Source organism: Bombyx mandarina, chromosome 01 (genome assembly GCF_030267445.1).
Source record: "Bombyx mandarina strain Sakado chromosome 01, ASM3026744v2".
In the NCBI taxonomy this organism is placed as follows: Eukaryota; Metazoa; Arthropoda; class Insecta; order Lepidoptera; family Bombycidae; genus Bombyx; species Bombyx mandarina.
The window spans coordinates 2,141,012-2,166,933 of NC_143208.1; the positions used below are offsets into that span (position 1 = coordinate 2,141,012).

Below are 25,922 nucleotides of genomic sequence, written 5' to 3' on the forward strand. Positions count from 1 at the left end.
CACCGACCTGCCTCTTTCTGCGACGAAGCAATTATGCTCTCCGGTTTGAAGGGTTGAAACAACCACTATACGAATCAACCGGATCTTCGATATCATGTCTCATAATGGACAAGGCTTTAAAGTCTGATATCTATATACTCTGGTCACCTCTTAGCACCAGATAGATCATTAAGTAGTTCACCACTTCACCCATCCTAAGATTTATTTATTTTTTAGTTAGCTTCACATGCCGTTTAGCTGTTTTCCGATATGTGAGCATAAACGCAAATAATAACACGATTATTTTTGCAGAAACAACGAAATGAAACGCCATAAGAGCAAGCCGTGTTTCCAACCAAAGCCAACGCTTCTCAGTACTGAGATTGCGTTCCGATTTGACGGTGAAGTCATGATTAATGACTGAAGTCAATGCCTACTTGAATAGAGAAGAATACAAAGTCGTCGTGGCCTGAAGAATATTTTTTGTATATTTTTTTGTTTTGAAGAAGAATTTTTGTTGTTTCATTGATTGAATTATCAATATTTCATTTACCTTACCAATTGCAATTGGGCTTGTTTGAACTAAACACCAAATGATGTCCTCATTTTGTACAATTAAAAACGATTTCTTGGCCGTCAGATATTGCATTAAAATTTTCTGTGTATAAAGACAGTTCAATGTCATTTGTCTTGTGTTACTGCTGTATATTATATTTGTACATAGAACAGTCAATCATTATTTTAAAAAAAAGATATTGTAACACACGGAACAGTGAATCACTATTAAAATTAAAAAAAGAAAAACTTATTGTAACCACAGTATTTTTTGGTAAAATAAATAAGTTGTACAAAAAGTGTTAATGTTTATTTCTTTGAAAAAAAACACACTTATATTTGAAAGTAGATCACAATAACCCCAAGGTTTATAAATCATTTGACAAAGAAAGTGAAGTTACGGAAGAGCTTATGCTTTGAAAATTTTTGTACCATGTGGAACGAGAACTCTCTTGAATTGTAGTAGTGCTGGTGATATCGTCATAAGAGTTATAAATTAATGCATCGTAAAACACATGGCTAATGTCCTCTTGTCGCCAACTGCCTATACTACACACACTCCTCATTCCGAAAAAATTAATTCACTACTTTGCATAGCAATGTAAAAGGTTTTCGTTAGAGTTTTGCCACATCGCCGTATCGACGCGCGTTCATTTGGAGTCGTCTGCATAGAACGTCGCATTAGTGCTCTAATACAACCGTCTGTTATTCTGTCTAATGTTAAGCAGTTTTGTGGATAATTCCATCAAAATCCAAAAATCCCAAACTTGAACAATGATCTATATATATATATATATATTTTTTTTTTTTTTTTATTGCTCTTGTCGGCATACGAGAATACGGCCCACCTGATGGTGAGTGGTTACCGTCGCTCTTGGACTTCAGCAATGCCAGGGGCATACTCAAGCTACAAGCATACTCAAGTTTTCTTTGCGTTCCAGAAAAACTTGATTTACTACATTAAGAACGGATTGTAACTCGCTAGTGTATTATACCAAATTCTGTGACTTCCACTTCAAGTATACACGTGTTTCAAGTGTTTACTTCGCGCCGCGTCATCTATGGAACCCAGTAGCAATATAGATTATGAGCTCGTCTAACTAAATATCTGCTGCATTTTGTTTCTCAGTTTCGCATATCGCCAATGTGATTGAGTTGCACAGTTGGTACTTCAGGTATTGTTTGTGAGATAGCATCATTTATAAATGAAATACCTAGTCTATAGCTGGTGGTAGGGTATGTTGTAAGGGCGCTCGGATAAGTACCATCACGCTGCCTGTTTTTGTCCCGAAGCAGTCATGCAGCTTGAAAGGCGAAATATCCGCTAAGCAATTGATACTTAGACCTGAAAGGTGAGATATCCGAATTGATACTTAGATCTCTTTTACAATGCCATTAATGTCTATGAGCTCCAGTGACCACTTAACAATAGATGAGATGAGAGTTCGTTCATACGCAATATAAAGGCTTTCATATCTGCTGCAAGTTTTTATATTGTTTAAACGATTTGTGGATATTGGAAGCCCGCGATTGCTACTAAATCCGGGCTCAAGAGACTTTATTTGTGTTAAGCTAAACAAACAAAACTGTACCATCCGAGTTTCGCTTTTATTTTAATCAAACTTTCGAAGTTTAATTGATAAGTTCCTTTCCTCTTAGCCTTTATTTATAGCACTTATGATAGAGTTTTGTATAGATTTTTAAACTTTCAAGCTGTATAGCCCATAGATCAATAAAAAGAAAGTTATAGTATTCGCTCCAAAAAAAATTTTGTTTTAATGAAATCATCATCGTCATTCTGCTGCCCTTCTCCCAATCACCTGGGGTCGGCGCAATATTTTTCTCCTTCAGCTGGCACAGCTGATACAGCTGGCAGTTTAGTAAATAACCCATCTGATGGCAAATGATCTATATGGCTAACCGAAGTCAACGATGCCGGGAGCTAATAGCATTTAAGCACGCAGATGCCTTACTCAGATGTTTACTATCAGATCAGATGTTTAGGACCTCTTGTGAGTCCGCACGGGTAAATACCACCACCCCGCCTATTAGAGCCGTGAAGCAGTAATGCGTTTCGGTTTTAAGGGTGGGGCAGTCGTTGTAACTATACTGAGACCTTAGAACTAATATCTCAAGGTGGGTGGCGGCATTTACTTTATAGATGTCTATGGGCTCCGGTAACCACTTAACACCAGTTGCTGTGAGCTCGTCCACCTATATATGCAATAAATAAAATTATAACTAAAACATTAGGTTAATATCTGTTTGCGCGGAACAAATCGTTCAATGTTTGGACTCGACCGAGTGTTTTGGCAAACGTTCGTACTAACGATGCGGTTTTCGTATCTGGGTCACAAACATGTTACAACAAAGCGTACGTCCGCCGCCATGCACCTCGAAAACAAACAAACAAATAAATAAAACGGCATGTCTGTATGTACTCGTATACACATCGTGCACAGGTTTTAGATGTTTCACTAATTAGCTGATTTATAGACAGGCAAATAGCGGCTTTGCTACCTTAAAAAATTTGATAAAGATTTAACAAATAAAATGGAAGTTTTTATTTGTAATGTCGAATACCTGATTTTTATTAGATACATACAAATGTTCATCGTTCACAAAACAAAGTATAAACTTTTTATCCTACCTATGTTGATAGCCCTGAAAGGCTATTTCAGCTTCGCCTTGAAGTGTAGGTGAGCTTGCAAGAGCAGTGCTTCGCAGAATCTACCACCGGATCGAAAACGCGACCCACTGAGAAAATCCGACGAGAAACTCACTAGACTGTCTATGGGGTAATTTGCTCGCCGAGCCCTTCGTCGCAAGCGACGGGTTCGGCGAGGACGGTGACCGGTGCTTGAGGTACCTAAAACCACCGTTAATGGATCGGAAGGATCTGTAATTACATCGACTGTTTACCATTCGGTCCACAGGATTGGGTATGTAATTACTGGCGGCCACGAAAAGAGGGTTTTCATGTCGTGTCGCCTTCTCATTGTAGCGCAATGATGCCGACTGTAGATACTTACTGACTGGATCAAGTCATCATGGAGATCCACATTCCTTAGGAAACATGGTGCTTCGACGGTTATCCTGAAAAAACGGGATTAAATGACTGGAAGGGGATTCAAGTTGGTGCGGGCCGAGTGAGCGAACACTACGCTTGCATAGGTCATGACGGGGCAAGTTTGGTATATGTTTGGTTTATGTCGCGGTGGTAAGTGGCAGCTTATTTGTACCTACCCGTGTGAATCTACAGGATTTTATCACCAGCATTGAGTCAATTATATCTCATCTTATCCCACTTTATAATCAACATACTGGTCTGATTTTTAGTATTACGTGACAATGTTTTAAAGTAAAAAAAGTAGGAAGGAATTGGAGATTTCAATCGATGTCGTCAAATGAACTAACTTGAGAAATGCGAATGAACTCGACGTTGGCGGGAAAGTTCATTTCCGGTTAATTTACTTTTTATTAACTTCGAAGTAGATTGAGCTACGATTTGAATAGGTATTTTATTTACGGAATATTTTATAAAATAAATCTAATTTGTGACTCGCTTGAAAGCCACAATACTACACACCGCAACAGAAGTTTCACTTCTTCCACGTCCGCCAACATGCACGCGCACCTAAGCTTTTTTTGATAAGATATTATTTTCCAAACCTTAATATTTACATGGCTCACCTGACAAGTTGCAAACATGTCGCTTAAACCAAATAGTCTTGCAGCCCTTGACATCATATTATTACCTATGATATTTGTTAAAGAAATCCATAAAAAAGGAATATGCGATTATTTAAATTGATTACCAAAACTCGCCGTTCGCTTGGTAGGAACTCTTGTGAGTCCGCGCTGGTGGGTACCACCGCCCTGCCTATTTCTGCCGTGAAGCAGTAATGCGTTTCGGTTTGAAGGGTGGGGCAGCCGTTGTAACTATACTTGAGACCTTAGAACTTATATCTCATAGGTGGGTGGCGCATTTACGTTGTGGATGTCTATGAGCTCCAGTAACCACTTAACACCAGGTGGGCTGTGAGCTCGTCGACCCAACTAAGCACTAAAAAAAAACCTTCGATATTCACGAGTTGAAGCCATATTTAAAACTATGTCTACGTAATATGAGTTCTAAGTTCTTTGTATAGTTACAACGGCTGCCTCGCCTTTCAAGCCGAAATGCATTACTCTTCACGGCAAAAATAGGCGGGGTGGTGGTACCTACCCGTGCGGACTCACAAGAGGTTCTACCACCAGTAATTACGCAAATTATAATTTTGCGGGTTTGATTTTTATTACACGATGTTATTCCTTCACCGCGGAAGTCGATCGTGAACATTTGTACGTATTTCATTAGAAAAATTGGTACCCGCCTAGTCTGCGGGATTCGAACACCGGTGCAGCACTAGATACAAATGCACCGGACGTCTTAACCTTTACACCACGACGACTTAGTAATACGATACTTACGACTTAGTATACTACGACTTAGTATACTGTAATATCTATGTCAAAATCTCAAAATAAAAACTAATGTCATCCTTCACAATAAAATCATAAATATAAAGCATAGAGTACATTCGTATACATATTTGAGAAGTGACCAAAATGTTGCATTCAAATTAAACATAGGTACGCTAGTAAAGTGAATGTCACTTTAATCGTGCTCACGAGGTCTCAGAGAGGATCAGGAACATGGATGAGCACATAAATATGTAGGTAATGTCTAAATAGCAATGAAAACAAGGAAATATTAAAAAGGTACAATATTTTTTTAAGATACAAACATGATGATTCATAAAATTACATTTGTTTATAAAAAATGGTGCTCGTAAAAGAAGTTAAACTTAAACTTAAAAGAAGTTAAACTTCTTTTGCGGTGTGTAGTATTGTGATTTTCTACATTTTTCAAATTATTAAATCAAATTTCTCTTGTGATAAGGAGTGATGTGTGTAAGAGAAACGGCCTCTTCATCATTTATATATTACTAGCTGACCCGGAAAACTTCGTATTGCCTTAATCGATAAATAAAAGACCTAAACTTTTGTATAAAATAAACTTAAAACAAACCTTCTCCTTAAAAAAGGAAGCCGTCCGACGGGGGACACATCAAAGGAAAAACAAAATTGTTATTTTTATTTAATTCCGAGCATGTTCATATTTATTTACCTTTTAAACCTTCTCTGGACTTCCACAAATCATTCAAGACCAAAATTAGCCAAATCGGTCGAGCCGCTCTCGAGTTTTAGCGTGATTAACGAACAGCAATTCATTTTTATATATATATATAGATATATTTTAAATTATATATAGGCTAGAGAGAAATGACACAATTTAGAAAAAGTGCTAGTGAGAAAATTGACAGAGCGTCTCACGAACCAAATTCGAGTTAACTTTTACGGTATCGAGAACGTTGAAAAACTCGCACTAAGCACACTGACCGCTGTTTTACGGTGTTAAAGCTTTTACAATGAAACTCAAATTATATATAAAACCTAGAATATTGACCTACTACGTTTGTTATTCCCTTTTATAACTAACAACACTACCGGCTAAACTGCGCTTTCTGTAACTGGTCTTTATTGTATGTATCCCTATTACTTACAACACTGTGTGTCAATATCTTTAGCCAAACAGTTAGTAAAAACTATTTAAAATCAGATTGAATGAAATCTTTGTGCTGTTTATAAAAAAATCATATGTACTCTTTGAAAGTATCATTCAAATTCAAAAGCCGAACAAAATTTTGCTCGTCGATTATTCATTTCAAATTTGGACGACAATCCAGTTGGAGTAGCGTTTTCTCAAAATAAAAGTTCGTGTAATTTGAAGAATTAATATTGAAATAAAACAAAATGCGTGAGTGCATATCTATCCACGCGGGCCAGGCTGGTGTGCAAATCGGCAACGCGTGTTGGGAGCTGTATTGTCTCGAACATGGCATCCAACCAGACGGGCAGATGCCCTCGGACAAAACCGTCGGCGGCGGAGACGATTCCTTCAACACATTCTTCAGCGAAACAGGAGCCGGTAAACATGTTCCTAGAGCAGTATTCATAGATCTAGAACCAACAGTAGTGGATGAGGTACGCACGGGTACATACCGCCAACTTTTCCACCCCGAGCAACTGATAACGGGCAAAGAAGACGCTGCCAATAATTACGCTAGAGGACATTACACGATAGGCAAAGAAATTGTCGATTTAGTCTTAGACAGGGTCAGGAAACTCGCTGATCAATGCACCGGACTGCAGGGCTTTCTGATCTTCCATTCGTTCGGTGGCGGCACCGGATCAGGTTTTGCATCACTTCTTATGGAACGTCTCTCCGTCGATTATGGTAAGAAATCCAAACTTGAATTCGCGATATATCCGGCACCACAAATCTCTACTGCGGTTGTGGAGCCTTACAACTCTATCCTCACAACTCACACCACATTGGAACATTCAGATGCAGCATTCATGGTCGATAATGAAGCCATTTATGACATCTGTCGAAGGAACCTAGATATAGAAAGACCTACGTACACGAACTTAAACCGCCTCATTGGTCAGATAGTGTCTTCCATCACTGCGTCACTGCGATTCGACGGAGCACTGAATGTTGATTTAACAGAGTTTCAGACTAATTTAGTGCCATATCCTCGAATTCACTTTCCACTAGTGACCTACGCACCAGTTATTTCTGCCGAAAAGGCGTATCATGAGCAGCTATCTGTCGCCGAGATCACCAATGCTTGCTTCGAACCCGCAAATCAGATGGTTAAATGCGATCCGCGTCACGGGAAATACATGGCGTGCTGTATGCTTTACCGAGGAGACGTGGTTCCTAAGGATGTAAATGCCGCCATTGGCACCATCAAAACGAAACGCACCATTCAGTTTGTAGACTGGTGCCCGACAGGATTCAAGGTGGGGATAAACTATCAGCCGCCGACTGTGGTGCCGGGTGGAGATTTGGCGAAGGTGCAGCGCGCCGTGTGCATGCTGTCCAATACTACTGCCATAGCGGAGGCGTGGTCTCGCCTCAACCACAAGTTTGATTTGATGTATGCCAAGCGTGCATTCGTGCATTGGTACGTGGGGGAGGGGATGGAGGAAGGCGAGTTTTCAGAAGCCCGTGAGGATCTGGCCGCCCTCGAGAAAGACTACGAGGAGGTGGGAATGGATTCCGGTGAGGGTGAGGGAGAAGGCGGCGAGGAATATTAACTTTACTATTTATTTTTTAGGATGTCTTTGGATTTTGCTTAGGTCTAGTGTGTTTGTTTTCGTTATGGTTATTTTTCATTGTTATGTTACGTTATGGTTTTAGTCAATAAAATGTACAAGTGTATTTTTCAATGTTTTGTTTTCATGTCTTAAATATCGTTATACTAGAAACGTAGTAGTAGGATGTGAATAAGTGGTTAGCGTTAATTAGTTTCGTGAAGACATATTGCCAAGTAATTTTAAAAATACCTCATAAATTGCTCTTTTTCTATTGCAATTTGCATCTGTGTCGAAACATGGCAATTATTGTTTACACGTCTGTTATTAAATTTATACTCTGCTAGTTAAACTCTGATCACGCGGACGTTGAATTGCTCTATTAAAATTGAAATCCAATCAAAATTTTAGACCACATCGGGACGGTCAATCCCTTAGACCAGATAAATTATTTAAATAAGTAATAGTTAAAAAAAAATCAAAATACGCAATTATAGAAAACCAACTAAAAAATAGAAAATAAATTTTAATAAATTTGAATTAAAAATAGTGTAAGAAAAAATGATTTTATTGTAAAAAAGCGTGGGGTGCATGGTAGGTATAAGTAGTTATAAATATTTTATGAACAGATGTGAGTAGAAGGGTTATTTTTATGATATCCTGAAAAACAGTCCTGAAAAGCAGCAGTGAAAGGCAAAGGGGTTCACAATCATGTTCAAAGATTCCGTTACAAACATACATACATACGTCTGAAGCTAATAAAAGCGTACAAAAAATGTCTTTATATCAATGAATTTTATTTTGGATATTATGATAAGCTACAATGAAAACTTCTTCCTCATAGGAAAACCAACAGTACATTTCATTTATTTGAATAAAAACAACAAGAATTCAAAAATATACATCAGTTATTAAATTGATCCCGAGCTGTGAGAACGATGTACTCCTGCAACAAAATGTTTAGATTTAGCTTATTTATTTATTAAGCTTTTCCAGAACCTATTTTTTCTAGACCCATCCAGAACATAAATCGAAACACTATTCGTTATATATCGTCTAACAATGTTTTTCACGATTCTATTGATTTTTCTAGTGTACCAAGTCATCTAGTGGATGAACTTCCGATATGTTATGACTGCACTAGAAGCAAATAAACGTTAATCGTTTAGATCATCATTATTAGAACATCAAAGTAAATGTTGAAAATGTTTCAAAATTGTATATTTAGTGTTATAAATCCTAAACAATATAATAGATATATTAAATTCAAGATAGCTTATTCTTATACAAAATTAATGTTGCATAAATGGTAGGCAGCGGCTTGGCTCTGCTCCTGGCATTGCTGAAGTCCGTGGGCGACGGTAACCACTCACCATCAGGTGGGCCGTATGCTCGTCTGCCTACAAGGGCAATAAAAAAAACATTTGTAACGCGAATTTTTCTGAATCTTGTGAGTCCGCACGGGTAGGTACCACCACCCCACCTATTTCTGCCGTGAAGCAGTAATGCATATCGGTTTGAAGGGTGGGGTAGCCGTTGTAACTATACTGAGACCTTAGAACTTATATCTCAAGGGGGGTGGCGCATTTACGTTGTAGATGTCTATGGGCTCCAATAACCACTTAACACCAGGTGGGCTGTGAGCTCGTCTACCCACATAAGCAATAAAAAAAAAAAGAATTCATTTATATAAAAAACACTGATACAAATGGACATATATACCTAACTAGTACATTTTATTCTTATATTCGTACATAGTGTTTTATATTTACAATTCACTTATATCTAGGAAAGGACAGGAAACGACTTGCACAAACACATATCCTCTTAACTACTTTCCTACAGCAATGTAGTTAAAGAAGAGTCTTTGCATTTTAAAAGCGTTGAAGTTTATCCTCGTTGAGGACCGACTTGCAACTAAGTAACGTCCTTTTGTGAGACGTTCATTACTCTGCAGCGCTCGTTAAAACTCTACAGCGCTTTTATAAAACTTAATCTCTTCCTAACGTAATAAAAAGTCATATGTTCAATTTTTCGTATAAGAAAACAACCATATCTTCAACGGAGATAAAGTCGAATTTTAGTTGTTTCAGAAACTGTCGATATAACTATTGATGGTGGTCGCATGATTTATCTTCGGATTTTTAATGTGACTTCGATCTTATGACTTTAAGCTTGTTTTACTTGAGCGCAGTGAAACAACTTTACTGCACAGCGTTGAGCGTCTTGCTTAGTTTCCTGTCTGGCTTGATGCACGAATCCATCTATAATGTATCTATAGTGTAGCGATCACCATCACAGAACACAACATATTTGATAGATGGCTAATCTCGCTTATGACATTTTCAAGATAAGCTTGCTTAAATACAAGTTCCGAACAACAACATTCGAACCGTCGCGTCGGTCTACCGAGCAATACCACCCGCTCGGTGGAAGATCTTCCCTTTGTCGTATACCCCCAAAATAGTATAGCTGTTTTAGGTAAATGTACACTGGGAAAGACTGTACTATCTAGCTGTGACTTTATTATCGCTACGAATGCACTGTTCTCACTGATTTATTTGACCGTCTGGCATTATGTGATCACCGTTGCTCATGGAAACCATCAATCGACTTCATTTATAAATGGACAAGTTCGTTCGACGAAAACTAAAGTTGATGACTTCAAACCTTATTACGCGATCGCTGTATTTTAGCAATTTCTCTCGTAGCATGTAATACATCTTTTATGATTACTATATAGACTAGAAGAATTGACGTAATATAAGAGTAACCAATACTTAGTAATCTGGAATATATTTTGCGTTGTCTCACAGTTTATTGACCTTTCATATACCAACCTTCTCCGAGTAGCAGCCTGCTTAATACCAAAATAGACATCGCAGCTGATATTAAAGATAATTATCATCAAAACAATGAAATTCGCAATGAGGAAACACAATAAGATCAACACGTCTTTGGAAACGTTGACCAAATGATTGTTGGACTTGACAAAACGGCCAAAGGGGCAGTATCTGTAAGAAAATCATAAAAAATTTATTAGAAAAAAAAATCGCCGCACTATTTTTTTCCCCTGCGTATTTTTATAGCCTTGAGAGGCTATTTCAGGTTCTCCTTGACGTGTAGGTGAGCTCACGGGACTCAAACCGGAGTGTTGGTAAAACCGGCCCTTGCAAGAGCAGTGCCAATCTACCAAATCGGAAACGCGACCCACTGAGAAGATCCGGCGAGAAACTCAGTGGGCTGTTTCTATGGGTTAATTTACTCGTCGAGCCCTTCGTTGCAAGCGACGCGACGGGTTCGGCGAGTACGGTGACCGGTGTTTGAGGTACCTAAAAGCACCGTTAATGGATCGGGAGGATAAAAATATATAATATTTTTGTTTTATGTATATAATAAATATAAAATGATAATATAAAGTGAAATGAAGTTGATTAATATGAAACGGCATGAAATGAAATGAAATGATTTCAGGTGAAATATAATCTCAGTAAAATGGTGGTCATTTACTAAGACTTTTTCGGTCGACTTTTTGGAGAATCCCAAGAAGTTACGTCCTTGTCGGGTTCTTCAAAAATTTTTACTAAAAAATCTCAGCAAGCACCTGCCATTGAACTGACACGAGACGATCTAACAGGCCTCGATAAGTATAAAACTGTCGTTACTTACCTTAAATTATACGAAGCGCATTTATCATAAATATTTTCTGCTGTTCGCGTGAAAATGTTACAGCGATGAACGATTACTTTCTGTTTGCACTTCGCTTCGTTCAGTTCTACAATTCGATTCGGCCCGCGGTTTTGTATGTCCAAAGACGCTTTCAAACTACATTTGTCATTCGCCCCCTTGATTCCGGTACATTTACAAGGCATTTTTTCTCGTGACACCGTTATTAGAGTACATTTCTAAGGTTGTTGGTGAAATTTTATTGTTTATTTTGTATTTTGGTTATGGTATTTTGAGTTGTTTTAAGAATTATATGACGTGGCTTTTGAAAACTGTCTCAAGTCAAATGAGGTGGTAGTGTTGTCAGGCGCTGTTAGTGATTTACATAAATAATACTTTATTACATATTAATAATACGTATTAGTTTATCATAAGTGTTATCCGATTTGGATTTAGCTAGGTAGATAGATTTTTGGATTCAAAATGTTTAGTTTTCAGTTAGGGCGTATTGCAAGTCCGCCTATTTCTGATAAAATGCAGTCACGTGTTCCGCTTTGAACGGTACGTTGAGTATTTTACAATCCAATTTTTTATTTGTTTTTTTTACTGCTTAGATGGATGGACGAACTCACAGCCCACCTGGTGTTAAGTGGTTACTGGAGCCCATAGACATCTACAACGTAAATACGCCACCCACCTTGAGACATAAATTCTAAGGTCTCAGTATAGTTACAACGGCTACCTCACCCTTCAAACCGAAACGCATCACTGCTTTACGGCACAAATAGGCGGGGTGGTGGTACCTACCCGTGCAGACTCACAAGAGGTCCTACCACCGGTAATTACGCAAATTTAAATTTTGCGGGTTTGCTTTTTTTTACACGATGTTATATGCACCGTGGAAGTCAATCGTGAAAATTTGTTAAGTACGTATTTCATTAGAAAAATTGGTACCTGCCTGCGGGATTCGAACACCGTTGCATCGCTAGATACGAATGCACGGACGTCTTATCTTTTAGGCCACGACGACGACTATTTCTTCAAAATTCTATTTCATCAAAAGTTTCTTTACACATGTCAAATCTTCTATATATTAGTACGTGAATCAAAAAAACTGTACCCCTTTTTACGAAAATTGCGCGGACGGAGGAGTATGAAATTTCCCACACTTATAGAGAATATACAGGAGGAGTGCAGAATGTTAATATTTTCTTAAATTATGCATAAAAAATACATTAAATCAATAAAAAAAACATTACACACACTACTATGTATTTGACACACACACAAACACGCATGCATATTTGTTTATTGTGAAACTTTCGTTACTCCCTAAAGTCTGTGTTCAAATTGACAATAGATTAATATTGTTTGTCTTTATTAATATTTGTCTAAAGTGTAGTCTTGGTGAAATCTCGAAGTATAACAGTCTTTGACAATAGAATCATATACAAATTTATAATTTCAATTAATTTCGACTATCAAGCGACCAGTAGTAATTGGAACAGGTTTTAATCTCGGCGGTCCGGGCAGGAGGCATGGCCTGGCTTACTAGTGTGTTCTACGGTCTACGAATTCGTAGACTAAGAGAATCGTAGTCGAGGGTATCTCGTCTTCTGGTTGCGCATGTGGTCATCGGCCTTGTCGCTGCCGACCTTAGTGCCTGTGGTACTGGACAGCGACGAGTCCTGGATGGGGATGTTCGACTTCTGCGAGTCCAGCATTTCGCAGAAAGAGGCGGCGGAATGATAGAACAAAAGCTCATCCCACTCCGCACCGATAAGTCGCCGTCGAGCCAAGAAACCGTGAAGGACTTTTGCATGGCTTCCTTTAGAAACTGTCCTCCCCCCGTTGAAGCTTAGGGACGACCTGAGGGGGAGAAGCCGCGCGGCGCACTACCAAAGCACTTTAGCGCGATCCATATCACTAGTTACTAATATGTAATATAATCAAACCAAAGCACGATCAGATAAATTTATTACTTACTAGCTGTACCCGTCCGCTTCGCTGGGCATTTAAAAATTAACATTATTATTTCTCACCCCCACAAACATTTTCATCATTAACGCCCCCGCAACTGGTGTAGGGAGTCCAACACTCATATAAATATTAGCCTATCTATTAAGTACATGTATTTTCTACATGTATACCAAGTTTCAAGTCAATCGGATGCATGGTTCAGTAGTTATAATGGAACATCCGTAAAAACCACTGTCGGTTTATATACTAGTATAGATTTCTCAATTTAAACATAAATTAAAATATTGACAGTATATATTCTTTTTGTAGTACAATAAGTGACATCTATCAGAGATGACAACAGGTCATAAAGACAATTTGATTATATATGTAACACATAATTTTGTCCCAGAATTCGCAAAAAATATATAAATAAATTAAAAAAAGAATGACAACAAGTAGAATTGCTGTTTACAATTGACTTATCAGGTCACAATAAAAATTAAGATGCAATGTGTAAGTCTAGCTTTGATAAATCTATGCAAATACTCAACTCCTTATTTCATTATTTTTTGTTTTGTGTTAAGCAAAATTTTATTCATAAATCACCATCACCGTAACGCAAAATGTTTCTACTATACAAACTTTACTACCCCTTTGCCCGTTTTAGGATATCAAATATTTCCTTGATGTGTCCACAGGGAAATATATTGTCGATAATATGAATCTTGAGATCCTCTGGTTTGGTATTTTTTCAACTCTATGCGTGTATATTGGAACAAAACTTTTATGGGTTTTTCTGGGGTTTCTCGTGGTTCGACAAGATCACTGTCCATCTGTTGTCAACTGGTTACCGAAGCTCATAGGATAAATAAATAAATGCCACCATACACCTTAAGACATGAGTCCCAATAAAGCTGCTTTGGATGCCCGACCCTTCTAACCGAGGCATGATTGGTTTGCTGTGAAATTAGGTGGGATGGTGGTACATACCGTAGCCACCTCACAATACCACCATTGATTTATTTAAATTAACCGGTCTGATTTTTATCACACGATGAGATTCTTTTATTACAGAAGTCCTTATAGAAATCATTAGCTACTATATGAAGTATTATACGAATACTGTATTAATATTGTTACTATAACCCTAGGTGGGCATACGTGTTCATATTGTGGTATTTAGCTTCTATCTTGAGATAAAGAAAAGTATCTAGTAGTATCATCATGTCCTGACGGTCAACCAACGTTTGTGTCGTTATTCATGTCGATAACTGTACCACGATCTACAACGTCGAAACAAAAATTAAGTTTACGTGCCTAATTATAATTTAACGATAAGCTGTTGGGCCTTGATTCAATATGATTGTGTAATTATTGCAATAATTACGAGCTGCATATCGGTTTATAGCTTGAATTATAAATGAATTTTAGTTAGTTGTGGTATTTGTAAGGGACAAGCAGCTATTTTCACTTATTTACGAGGCTTTTTCAGTTACGCTATTGGTTATTTTTAATTTCCACAGAAACGTACATTACATACGAAGTAATGTGAAATATAAAGTTTTGAAAATTATAAACGACAGGCAACAGTCCCATTTTTTTTTTTAATTGCAAACAGACATCGGCAAAATGAATGAAATTATTGTGAATGGACAAAAGATTATGGAAAATCCAAAAGATCCTGACAAAAATATACAAGAGATTTTGATTGTTGTTACAAAAAAGAATCGGAACAGATCAAAAAGAAGGAAAAAGTCAAAATATCAGGCTCTGGAGAAACCAGAGTCATATAATAAGTTAACTAGATTTTTAAGTTATTCTGACCTTGCATTTGAGAGTGTAAAACACATACGCAGCTCAGAATTATCTACAAAAAGATCAAGGCTTCCTAATTACATCGTAAGTAATGAATCCGAACAGGAATCTGAACACAGTACAACAAACAAAAATGCGTTTATTAATCCTGTTCAAAAACCAAGGTTCAAAGTTTATAGATGTCAGATGAACACACAAGAAGAAGGCTGTTGCTGTAATTGTAACTCTGACGCTATGTTCGAAGTCATGAAAAGTCTTTACGATTGCTATAAAAAAAAGAATTGCGATAATTGCAACTGTATTCTTTGCGGTCATTTGCCTAGAGAAGAAAGACGTCTAGCGGAAATGAGAAAGTCTACCGGTCGATTAACATCTATTCCGTCGGAAACGGCTAGCGCAAAAGAACGTCGAAAAGATAAAGTTAAGAACCTTGAAAAATCAATGGTGGGAAAATCAGCAGTGGAAAAAGAGAAACTGTTAGAAGAAGCGGCTATGAAAGGTATACCACTTCCGGAGGGGAAAACTGCTTCCGAGAAAGAATTAATAAAAAAAGTTAAAACAAAACTAGGCATGCCACAAGAACCCAAAACTGAAGCTGAAAAAGCAAAACTACGGAAAGCTGAAGCTGCTGGAATGATCATACCTCTCGAAGGCAAATCTATGGCAGAGAAGGAAAAAATTCTAAAGAAACAAGCTGAATTGGGCATACCTCTTCCAGAAGGAAGGACTCCATCGGAAAAGGCTCTGATACAAAGAATCAAAACTGGCGCTGGTTTACCATCCGTGAAAATGAAACCATCTGAGAGAATACGTAAAGCAAAAGAAGCTGGATTACTAACTCCATTAGAAGGCAAAACCGCCGAACAAAAAGAAAAAATAATCAAAGGACTAGCAATGTACGGTATTCCCTTACCAGAAGGTAAAACAGCATCTGAAAAAAAGTTAATAAATAAAGTGAGAGATGAGTTGGGTTTGCCACCAGAACCAAAAACAACAGCAGAGAAAGAAAAGTATGCTAAAGCCCAAGCTGCTGGACTTATAATACCATTGGAAGGAAAAACGCCAGAACAAAAAGAGAAAATTCTAAGAGGTCAGGCTGCATTAGGTCTTCCCCTGCCTGAAGGGAGAACTGCATCAGAGAAAGCATTAATAAAAAAAATTAAAGCCTCTACTAAAGAACCGTCGATCGCAGCAAAACCATCAGAAAGACTACGGAGGGCTAAAGCAGCCGGTTTTGTGACACCTCTTGAAGGCAAATCACAAGAACAAAAAGAATATATTCTTAAGGGCTTGGCTGCACATGGTGTTCCACTGCCAGAAGGTAAAACAGCATCTGAAAAAAAATTAATAAATAAGGTGAGAGATGAGTTGGGTTTGCCACCAGAACCAAAAACAGCTGCGGAAAAAGAAAAATATAACAAAGCAGTGGCAGCCGGTATTATAGTACCCCTTGAAGGGAAAACGAACGCCGAAAAGGAAAAGATATTAAAAGCACAAGCAGACATGGGTATATCTCTCCCAGAAGGTCGAACTCCTTCTGAGAAAGCCTTAATAAAAAAAATTAAAAGCGAGAGAAAGAAAAAATCTGTCGGTGTCTCTGTTGGAAAACCTGCACTACCACCTGAAAAAGCTAAAGAGTTAGATGCACAGACCGCAAAAGTAATGACAGAAGGCAAAGGACCTAGCGACGAATGTATTTGCGATCTTTTAACACCTGAGAGTGAAAGAGAAAGACGATTTCCAGGAAAAATAACTTCAGAAAAATTAAGAGCTGCAAAAGCTGCTGGTCTTTTAACACCTCTTGAAGGTAAAACTCCAGAACAAAAAGAAAGAATATTGAAAGGACTTGCTAGGCAAGGTCTGCCTTTGCCAATAGGTAAAACGGCTTCGGATAAGAAACTTATCAACAAAGTTCGTGTGGAGCTAGGTTTGCCTCCGGAGCCTAAAACTCAATCGATAAAAGAAAAGTATGCCAAAGCCCAAGCAGCTGGTCTCATAACTCCTTTAGAAGGAAAAACAAACGATCAAAAAGAAAAAATTCTTAGGGGTCAGGCGCAATTAGGTATTCCCCTACCTGAAGGACGAACACCATCAGAAAAAGCATTAATAAATAAAGTGAAAGGTGCAGCTGCACTTGGAACTTCTCTTGGAAGAATTCCTTCAGAAAAAATTAGGAAAGCAAAAGCAGCTGGTTTACTAACACCGTTGGAAGGAAAAACACCACAACAAAAAGAAAAAATTTTGAAGGGCCTAGCAAAAGCTGGTATTCCTTTACCCGAACCAAAAACCGTTTCAGAAAAAAATTTAATTCGGAAAGTTCGTCATGAAGTCGGTTTGCCTCCGGAGCCCTCAACGCCATCATTAAAAGAGAAGTATAGAAAAGCACAAGCTGCAGGTATTATAACACCTTTAGAAGGAAAGTCTCATACTGAGAAAGAAAAAATTCTGAAAAAAATGTATGACTCTGGTATACCATTACCAGAAGGCCGAACTCCTTCGGAAAAGGCTCTGATAAAAAAGATAACAGGAATTACTCCTATAAAAGTTCCATCAGAAAAACTACGTAAAGCTAAAGCAGCTGGCTTCCTAACTCCCTTAGAAGGAAAAACAACAGAACAAAAAGAGAAGATATTGAGAGGATTAGCTAAGAACGGTATACCTTTACCTGAAGGGAGAACGCCATCCGAAAAAAAAATTATTGATAAAGTTCGAAGGGAAATGGGCTTACCTCCTGAACCAAAAACAGCTGCGATGAAAGAAAAGTATGATAGAGCCGCAGCTGCTGGTTTGTTGACTCCACTTGAAGGCAAAACAGACTCTCAAAAAGAAAAAATATTACAAGCACAAGCTCAATTAGGTTTGCCTCTTCCTGAAGGTAGAACTCCTTCAGAAAAAGCCTTAATTGCCAGAGTAAAACGATCAATAGTAGCAATCCCTTCAGAGAAGTTCCGCAAAGCCAAAGCTGCGGGTTTTTTAACTCCGTTAGAAGGTAAGACACCGGCACAAAAAGAAAAAATTATGAGGGGCTTAGCGGAACATGGATTACCATTACCAGAAGCCAAGACAGCGTCTGAAAGAAAATTGATGGAAAAAGTAAGAAAAGACTTAGGCTTACCTCCAGAACCGAAATCAGCAAAGGAGAAAAAGAGATACAATAAAGCTTTAGCTGCTGGAGCTATAGTACCATTAGAAGGCAAAACGAAAGCACAAAAAGAAAAGATTCTGAAAAAACAAGCAGAAATGGGTATTCCTCTGCCAGAAGGAAGGACAAAATCTGAAAAAGCATTAATTGCTAAAATTAAAGCAGAAACAAAGCCAGAGGTCTCTGCTGCATCATTAGTTACGCAAATACCATCTGAAAAACTCAGGAAAGCTCAGGCAGCCGGCTTGCTAACACCACTAGAAGGAAAGTCGAATACAGAAAAAGAAAAAATTCTAAGAGGATTGGCTGAATATGGCCTACCATTACCAGAGGGTAAGACCAAATCGGAGAGAAGTCTGATCCATAAAGTTAGAACTGAACTCGGAGTACCTCCCGTACCTAAAACTCTATCACAAAAAGAGATCATTCGAAAAGCAAAAGCCGACGGTTTGTTGACACCTCTCACAGGGAAAACTACTGCGCAAAAAGAAAAAATTCTGAGAGGATTGGCGGAAGCCGGTCTGCCTATGCCCGAAGGAAAAACTCCCTCTGAAAAAGCTTTAGTCAAAAAGGTACGAAAAGCCGCCGGCTTGCCGCCCGAAACGACGCCTTCGGAAAAACTGGGTAAAATAAAGAAAAGAGGAAAGAAAGGGGAATCGATAAAGAAAGGTGCCAAAACTTTAAGCGCCAAAGCAGCCGGCATCGACGAAGAATTAGAAGATATTACAAAAACAACAAAATGCGATCGAGCTTGTGGTTGTGATAAGAAAAAAATCCGTTTCAAACATAGCTACGTCAAAATACGTGTCACTTCACCGGATATATCGTCGCTCTGCCCCTGTCCTGAAGAATGCGTACCTGGTGTAAAACACGGAGTTTTCACGGACAGTGAAGGAATAAAGGTTACCGTGGGCAGTGCCGTTGGAGTCCCATCTTTTTCAACGAATCTATCAAATAAAATAAATCAACCAGATTTCATTTATTTTAACAAGCATTACTTAGAAGAGTCGTCTTCTGAGTGCACTCTTGGGTATAGTAGTTCAAACAAACAAAATTCATACACTAAAACGACGAGCAGCTTTATCAAAAAAAAAAATTTATGCGATGCAGAAGAGACCTATCAAAATGCATACTCGTACATTTACGATTACGTCTCACGTATACAACCAGAATTGTTACAAGATTACATTGATGGGTGTTACGAAGTGCCTTCGACATCAATAAGTTACAGAGCATCTGTATCTATATCATTAATATCGAAAGAAGGGACCGCCACGTCTGGATCAAGTTTCGATTCGATTATAATATACAAAACAGAATCATCTTTGAGTCTTCGTACTAATAACGAGACGATAGCAACTGTCAGTATTATATCATTTGTGGACAGCTGTTCGACATCTAAATCGAGAGAATATTTGTGTTACTCTCACTCTGGAGCGCACAGTGATCTGACAACCGAAGAAACGGAGTATTTCACTAATATCGTCGACTATAGTGCTGTTGATGCACTGCCTAGGTAATGTACCGAGTGTTTTTTGTTAGTGTTGCCAAGCGAATGAACATGCCCGGTTAGTTGAGCGACTCCTGGAGCCCGTGGCTATCAGGGCGAAGTCTCAAATGGTATTTACTATTGCACCACTCTTAAAACCAAAACACACAACTGAAGCCTAGAGGTAGAAGAGTAGATGGAACTTGTCAGTGCGGACCCACATTATGCCCTATCTGCAGTAGTTAAATACGTTTATAATTTACTAGCGACCCGCCCTCGCTTCGCTTCGGAAACATTAAAACACACATGAAATCAAAAAAAAAAATCAAAAAAAATAAAAGAAAGTAGCCTATGTTCATCAGGGACAATGTCGGCTTCTAATGGAAAAAGAATTTTTCAAATCGGTCCAGTAGTTTCGGAGCCTATTCGAAACAAACAAACAAACAAATCTTTCCTCTTTATAATATTAGTATAGATTAAGGTTATTTAGTGCACAACGCTGTGTTCTTTATAAAGACCGATAGATCATGTTTAGGTAGTTCATTGTTGTTTCGGTAGCAATTCCATTACACCTAGCATGCCACTGACAATATTAAGCCGACATCGCGCGTAAGTTATTCAATAGTTAAGAAAATAAGTACTACACTGGTGGTAGGGCCTGCTGTGAGTCCGCACGGGTAGGTACCACCAACCTGCCTATTTCTGCCGTGATACAGTAATGCGTTTCGGTTTGAAGGGTGGGGCAGCCGTAACTATACTGAGACCTAAGCAATAAAAAAATAATAAAAAAAAATGAATTTTTAATATATTATGAGTGGCTCCTGAAGCCTAATCATGAACTGAGCGTTTCAGTTTTTTTTTTTTTTTATTTCCTTGCACGCAGACGAGCATACGGCCCGCGTGATGGTAAGTAGCTACCGTCGTCGTTGGACATCAGCAACGGCAGCGGCACAGCTTCTTTCACGCGCACCATTTTCATTTCAAATTTTATTTATGACATGTATGTATCCTTATTTATAATAAGGTATTTATTTCAGTAATAGCGCTTCTTCATTAGAAGTACCGCAAGAAGAAAAAAAGGGACAAATTCCAAATAACAACATGCACATTTTTGCAATGCGCCAAACAGATAATAATACATCTACTGATTATAACGAAAAAGCTGCATACAGTAGCAACCAGAATCATCCTATATTAGTTGTAAACGATCTAAACAGTGACGAACAAATTGTTGACATTATTGATAATATTTTGAATCAAGAGTTTATTGAAGATATGTCCTCGGTTTATCTAATGATACCGGCGTCCGATTATGAGACCGACTTTTCAGAATTCAGCTCAACTATCTGTATACAACTTTCTGAAAACTTTCCTGCGTGGACCAATAATGGAAGTAAGTAAACGAAAAAAAAAACTAAATGACTATGTATGTACCTATGGCCTCGAAGCAACGCACACCAAAACGACGAACATTCAACATTATATTTGTATACACAGAGATAAACATATGTTATTCTGACTTAAACATTCCGCATTCATCAACACAGAAACTATTCTCTACCTTCTTCTGAGCAATGCAGGATTAGCAAACGAGACAAGATAATCAGACAAGGATACTGCATCCGATAAGAGGCTGCGATAAAAGAATAACATTACTTCGATACCATGTCATAAAATGCGACGGGGCTTCCAAGTTGTCCTTTCTATGGGCTCCAGTAACTATAAGCACTGCGGTTTTCGGTCTATCTAACATATTTTTTTTCTCACAAGGCTCGACGTACGGAAGATATGTATCATCTATGGGAGTAAAGCTGTCTTCTAAAGGTAGAAGAAATACACCGCGTGGCCTGTTAGCTGACAACCATGACAATAATTTCCGTAATAACCGCTGCAATACATCCTCCGAAGCATTGTTACGGACCTCTAAAACGCTCAATAAGCAGTGTCAAGTGAAATTGAAGAAGACAACGCCTCGTGCTCGTTGTGTTTCAGTAGATACAGTTTCGGAAAGACCTTGCTGTTGTCCTCCTAAGAGATTGGAATCGAATTATGGTTCAAACGATCGATGCGTGGCTAGCGTTGTTTCTGAACTCATCACTCCAATGATTTTCAATGAAGGGATTGCACAAGGTATTTTAATGTTTCTTTTTAATTCTAATGACTTTTATGCTGTAAGGAATTTTAGTATAAATCGGGTACTCGTAGTAGAGGGCACTGCGACCCTGCACGGGAAGGAGTCATGCGTTCCGATTTCAAGGTTCGGTCGGCCGTCTTCCAATATACGATCGGGTGGATTCGTTTACATTATAATTTCCATTGTATTTACTGGTGGTAGTACCTCTTGAGAGTCCGCAAGGGTAGGTACCACCACCCTGCCTATTTCTGCCGTAAAGCAGTAATGCGTTTCGGTTTGAAGGGTGGGGCAGCCGTCGTAACTATACTAAGACCTTAGAACTTATATCTTATGGCGCATTTACGTCGTAGATTTCTATGGGCTCCAGTAACCACTTAACACCAGGTGGGCTGTGAGCTAGTCCACCCATCTAAGCAATTAAAAAAAAATTTAAAAAAATTGGCTTTAGTAACAATTTAACACTAAATCGACAGTGAGTTCTTCCACGCACCCCATTAATGGATGCACCAATCGATTTTTTATAATTCCGTTGCTTCATTTGTCATGAAGACAATTGATACTGTTACACACTGAGGCTAGGGATAAATAAAAATTCTACCGAATTACAAGTTAACACTGTCTTGTCACTTAGAACACTCACAGAACACTTTAAAATTCTTAATTCACTTCTTCTGCTCCCCTTCAGGTTTTTCTTTATTGCTTATGTGGGTGGGCGAGCTCACGGCCTACCTGGTGTTAAGTGCTTACCGGAGCCCATAGACACCTACGACGTAAATGCCGCCACCCACCTCAAGACATACGTTCTAAGTCTCAGTTTTAAGAGTACAACGGTTGTGATCCGTTCGCTGTTTCGCTTCGAGTAGTTCCGATTACATACTGAGTACGTGCCATTTCTGCAACGCTTTTATAGTCGATACTACATCCCTAGAATTATCGAGAACATTCTTGACAAGTCAAGAAGTTTCGATATGTATTTCCACTATTTGTTAATAGATGGCGTTGTACTTTTCGAGCGTTCTCGATTTTTGTAGTTCTTTTGATATTCGTTTATATCTCGATGATAGATGGCGTTACTCTTACCAGCGTAACAATACGATAGTTAATATGATAATAGGATGTAAAGATACCGCTTTTTTTTAAATGTAACGTTCTCGAATTTGTTTCAGGTTTAAGCGAAGAAGCTTGCTTACCCAACAAAGGATCAAGATTATTGGAACCGACTCCGGTTAGACACTGCAAAATACCCACTTGCAGCGAAAGCGCTAATGCTAAAACGAAGCCTACCAATAACAGATTGCCCAAATCCAAATTTCAACCTGGTGACTATAACCAGGCGTCCAGGTCTTGTAACTGCTGCCCCGAAAATCAAGTGGAAACGTTCTCTAATAAATCGAAGCCAATGAAGTCTACTGGTGTAGGTTGTTCTCCACCGGTTTCAAGGGGGAACTTAGCCGTACTTCCTCCTAGAGGTGATTACCATAAACATTTTCGTGCAGTATTAGTTGTATACGAAAAGATCTAAATAACCAAACATATCTCGCCGTAACTTACCATCACATCCTAATAAGTTCCCGGAAACGTGATGTTGAAGTTTATGTATTTAATTACCATAATTGTCTAGTTAGGTATGTTGTTACACAGTGGATATCTCGAGTTTATTTAAGCAACAAATCTAAAAATATATTTTGTAACAATAATCATTTATTTTAATTGTTTTCCAGCAAATTGCGGGATACCATCTTGCTGTAATGAAAACTTACCAACTTTAACAACAGCAGGTATTACTAGTTTACTTATTTCTTTCGATGACTCGAAGTTGATCCTTTATCAACGATTTACTTTAAATACACTTACGTACGTTAATATTATATTACAGGATATTAACTATTTTTAATACGCTAATACGCTAATAATTGCTAATACGTCTAAACAGATTAGACATCACTTAATTTTTTTTTTTTTTTTTCCTACCTATGCTGAGAGCCTTGAGAGGCTATATCAGCGTAACCCTAACTTTTGTAGGTGAGCTCACGGGGCTCAAACCTGATGACGTTGCTAACACGAACCCTAGCAAGAGTCGTGCTTCGCAGAATCTACCACCGGATCGGAAACGCGACCCACTGAGAAGATCCGGCGAGAAACTCAGTGGGCTGTGTCTGAGTTTTAATTTACTCGTCGAGCCCTACGTCGCAAGCGACGGGTTCGACGAGAACGGTGACCGGTGCTTGAAGTACCTAGAAGCACCGTTAGTGGATCGGGAGGATCCGAGATGACGTGTTTTGAGCGACGTCGACTGCTTTCCATTCTGTCCGCAGGATCGGGAATGTAGTTACCGGCGGCCACGATGAGAGGGTTCTCGTGTCGTGCCGCTTTATCGAAGTGGCGCATCGACGCCGACTGCATATACTTACTGGTGGACTCTAAGTCCAGGTCGTCATGGAGGTCGACGTTCCTGACGAACCACGGGGCTCCGACGGCTATCCTGCAAAAACGGGATTGAATAATTTGGAATGACTTTAAGTGAGTGCGGGCTGCGTGAGCGAACACTACACTTGCATAGGTCATGACGGGGCGTATGCAAGTTTTGTAGAGTGTCACCTTATTTCTAAGGGACATTTTACTTCGCCTACATATCATCGGGTAGAGACGTCCTAGAATGAAGGCGGCACGATCGCGTACCGTCTTGATGTGGGGGCGGAATGTCATCCTACTGTCGAGGGTGACGCCTAAGTATTTGACCTTCGGGGCCCACGGTATGGGGTGGTCGAACATCGTGATCGGGCGAACGGCGGGGGCGGGGGTATTGACGCGCCTAGTCGGGAGGGGGATGCTCAGCGTGGTGTTCGGAGGGCGACCCCTTTTGAAGAGCACCGCTGTGCTTTTCGTGGGGTTGATGTCGATGCGCCACTTCCGGAACCACTGTCCCATGGTGGTAGCTGCGGTCTGAAGTCGTCGATGAAGCAACGCCTTCTTCCTACACGAGTAGTAGATGGCGGTGTCATCGGCGAAGAGCGCCAGATGGGTCTCCGGAGACCGGGGTATATCATTGATATACAAACTAAATAGTAACGGGGAGAGGGCGGAGCCTTGCGGGACTCCGGCTGTGACGTGAATCACTTAATGTTGAATGACACGAAAAATAGTTTTTTCTTTTTTTTGAATCCGTCTTGTTCTTAATACATTTTTTTTTACAGATAATTTAAATAAAAACGGATTATGTGAAAATAATATGCCAAAGGAGAAAAAGCTGTGCGCGTGTAAATTGAAAGATAAAACAATTAAATTTGAATCTCCGTGTCTGTGCGGTGGTCGAAAGTCGCCTGCAGAACATGAGCAATGTGTGGAAACACCAAAGAAGCAAGCCTGTGTCTGTAAAGATAAAAATAAAAATAAAAAAGTTATTTGTGAATGTCCCGAAGAAGAAGAACTCCCAATCGAAGATATCGACATTGTGCCTGATGAAAAATACATGAGAAGAATGAAGTCGGACTTGACACAGACTACTTCAGGTTTTAAATTAACCAAACCGAAACGACCTGTTGAAGATAATATGAGTTTCGAAGATGCCTTAATGTATTACAAGGCTTTTGCAGAAGCAGAAGATGTACAAGAAGACGAATCTTGTATATGTAATGAAAATCAACAAGTTACAATCAGCAATAACATGATCTGTGAATGTCCTGACGAACCATCGGAACCGTTAGAAGAAGAGCCATTTAGAGGACTAAAAATATCTATAGGTGGAAAAGGCTCGGGTTCTAAAGGACTAACCGGAATTTGCTGTTTTGATTTAACTCAAGAAATAAATGGGCTTAGCTAAGGTACAACGCCATCTTTGAATATTTCTTAGAACTACCTCAGAATTAAAGTTAATTTATTCTTATTAAACTGTTGTCTGCCCGTGTTTTGTAATATAAATACGTTTTTGTGATACTGATAACATAAAAATAAATGTTTTTAACATTTTAAAA

The 25,922-nt window shown here is 38.8% G+C and overlaps 3 protein-coding genes across 14 annotated transcripts in view; all 3 read left to right on the forward strand.

Moving 5' to 3' along the window:
- The window catches only part of LOC114246617 (uncharacterized), a 114,874-nt gene extending 114,039 nt beyond the window's left edge, over window positions 1-835 (forward strand). For all 12 annotated transcript variants that reach the window (XM_089740483.1, XM_089740497.1, XM_089740495.1 and 9 more), the window contains one exon: window positions 292-835. The gene's annotated coding sequence lies outside the window, so the exon portion shown is untranslated. The remainder of the gene's footprint in view (window positions 1-291) is intronic.
- Window positions 836-6,326: 5,491 nt separating this feature from the next.
- On the forward strand, window positions 6,327-8,085 carry LOC114246577 (tubulin alpha-1 chain). Its single transcript, XM_028179165.2, has one exon. The coding sequence runs from the start codon at window positions 6,394-6,396 to the stop codon at window positions 7,744-7,746; it is 1,353 nt and encodes a 450-aa protein (XP_028034966.1). The 5' UTR covers window positions 6,327-6,393; the 3' UTR covers window positions 7,747-8,085.
- Window positions 8,086-12,397: 4,312 nt separating this feature from the next.
- On the forward strand, window positions 12,398-25,880 carry LOC114246448 (uncharacterized). Its single transcript, XM_028178970.2, has 6 exons — window positions 12,398-19,844; window positions 20,855-21,210; window positions 21,588-21,947; window positions 23,118-23,420; window positions 23,673-23,729; window positions 25,146-25,880. Exons 1-6 carry the CDS (start codon window positions 15,001-15,003, stop codon window positions 25,769-25,771), a joined length of 6,546 nt encoding a protein of 2,181 aa, XP_028034771.2. The 5' UTR covers window positions 12,398-15,000; the 3' UTR covers window positions 25,772-25,880.
- Window positions 25,881-25,922: the final 42 nt, after the last annotated feature.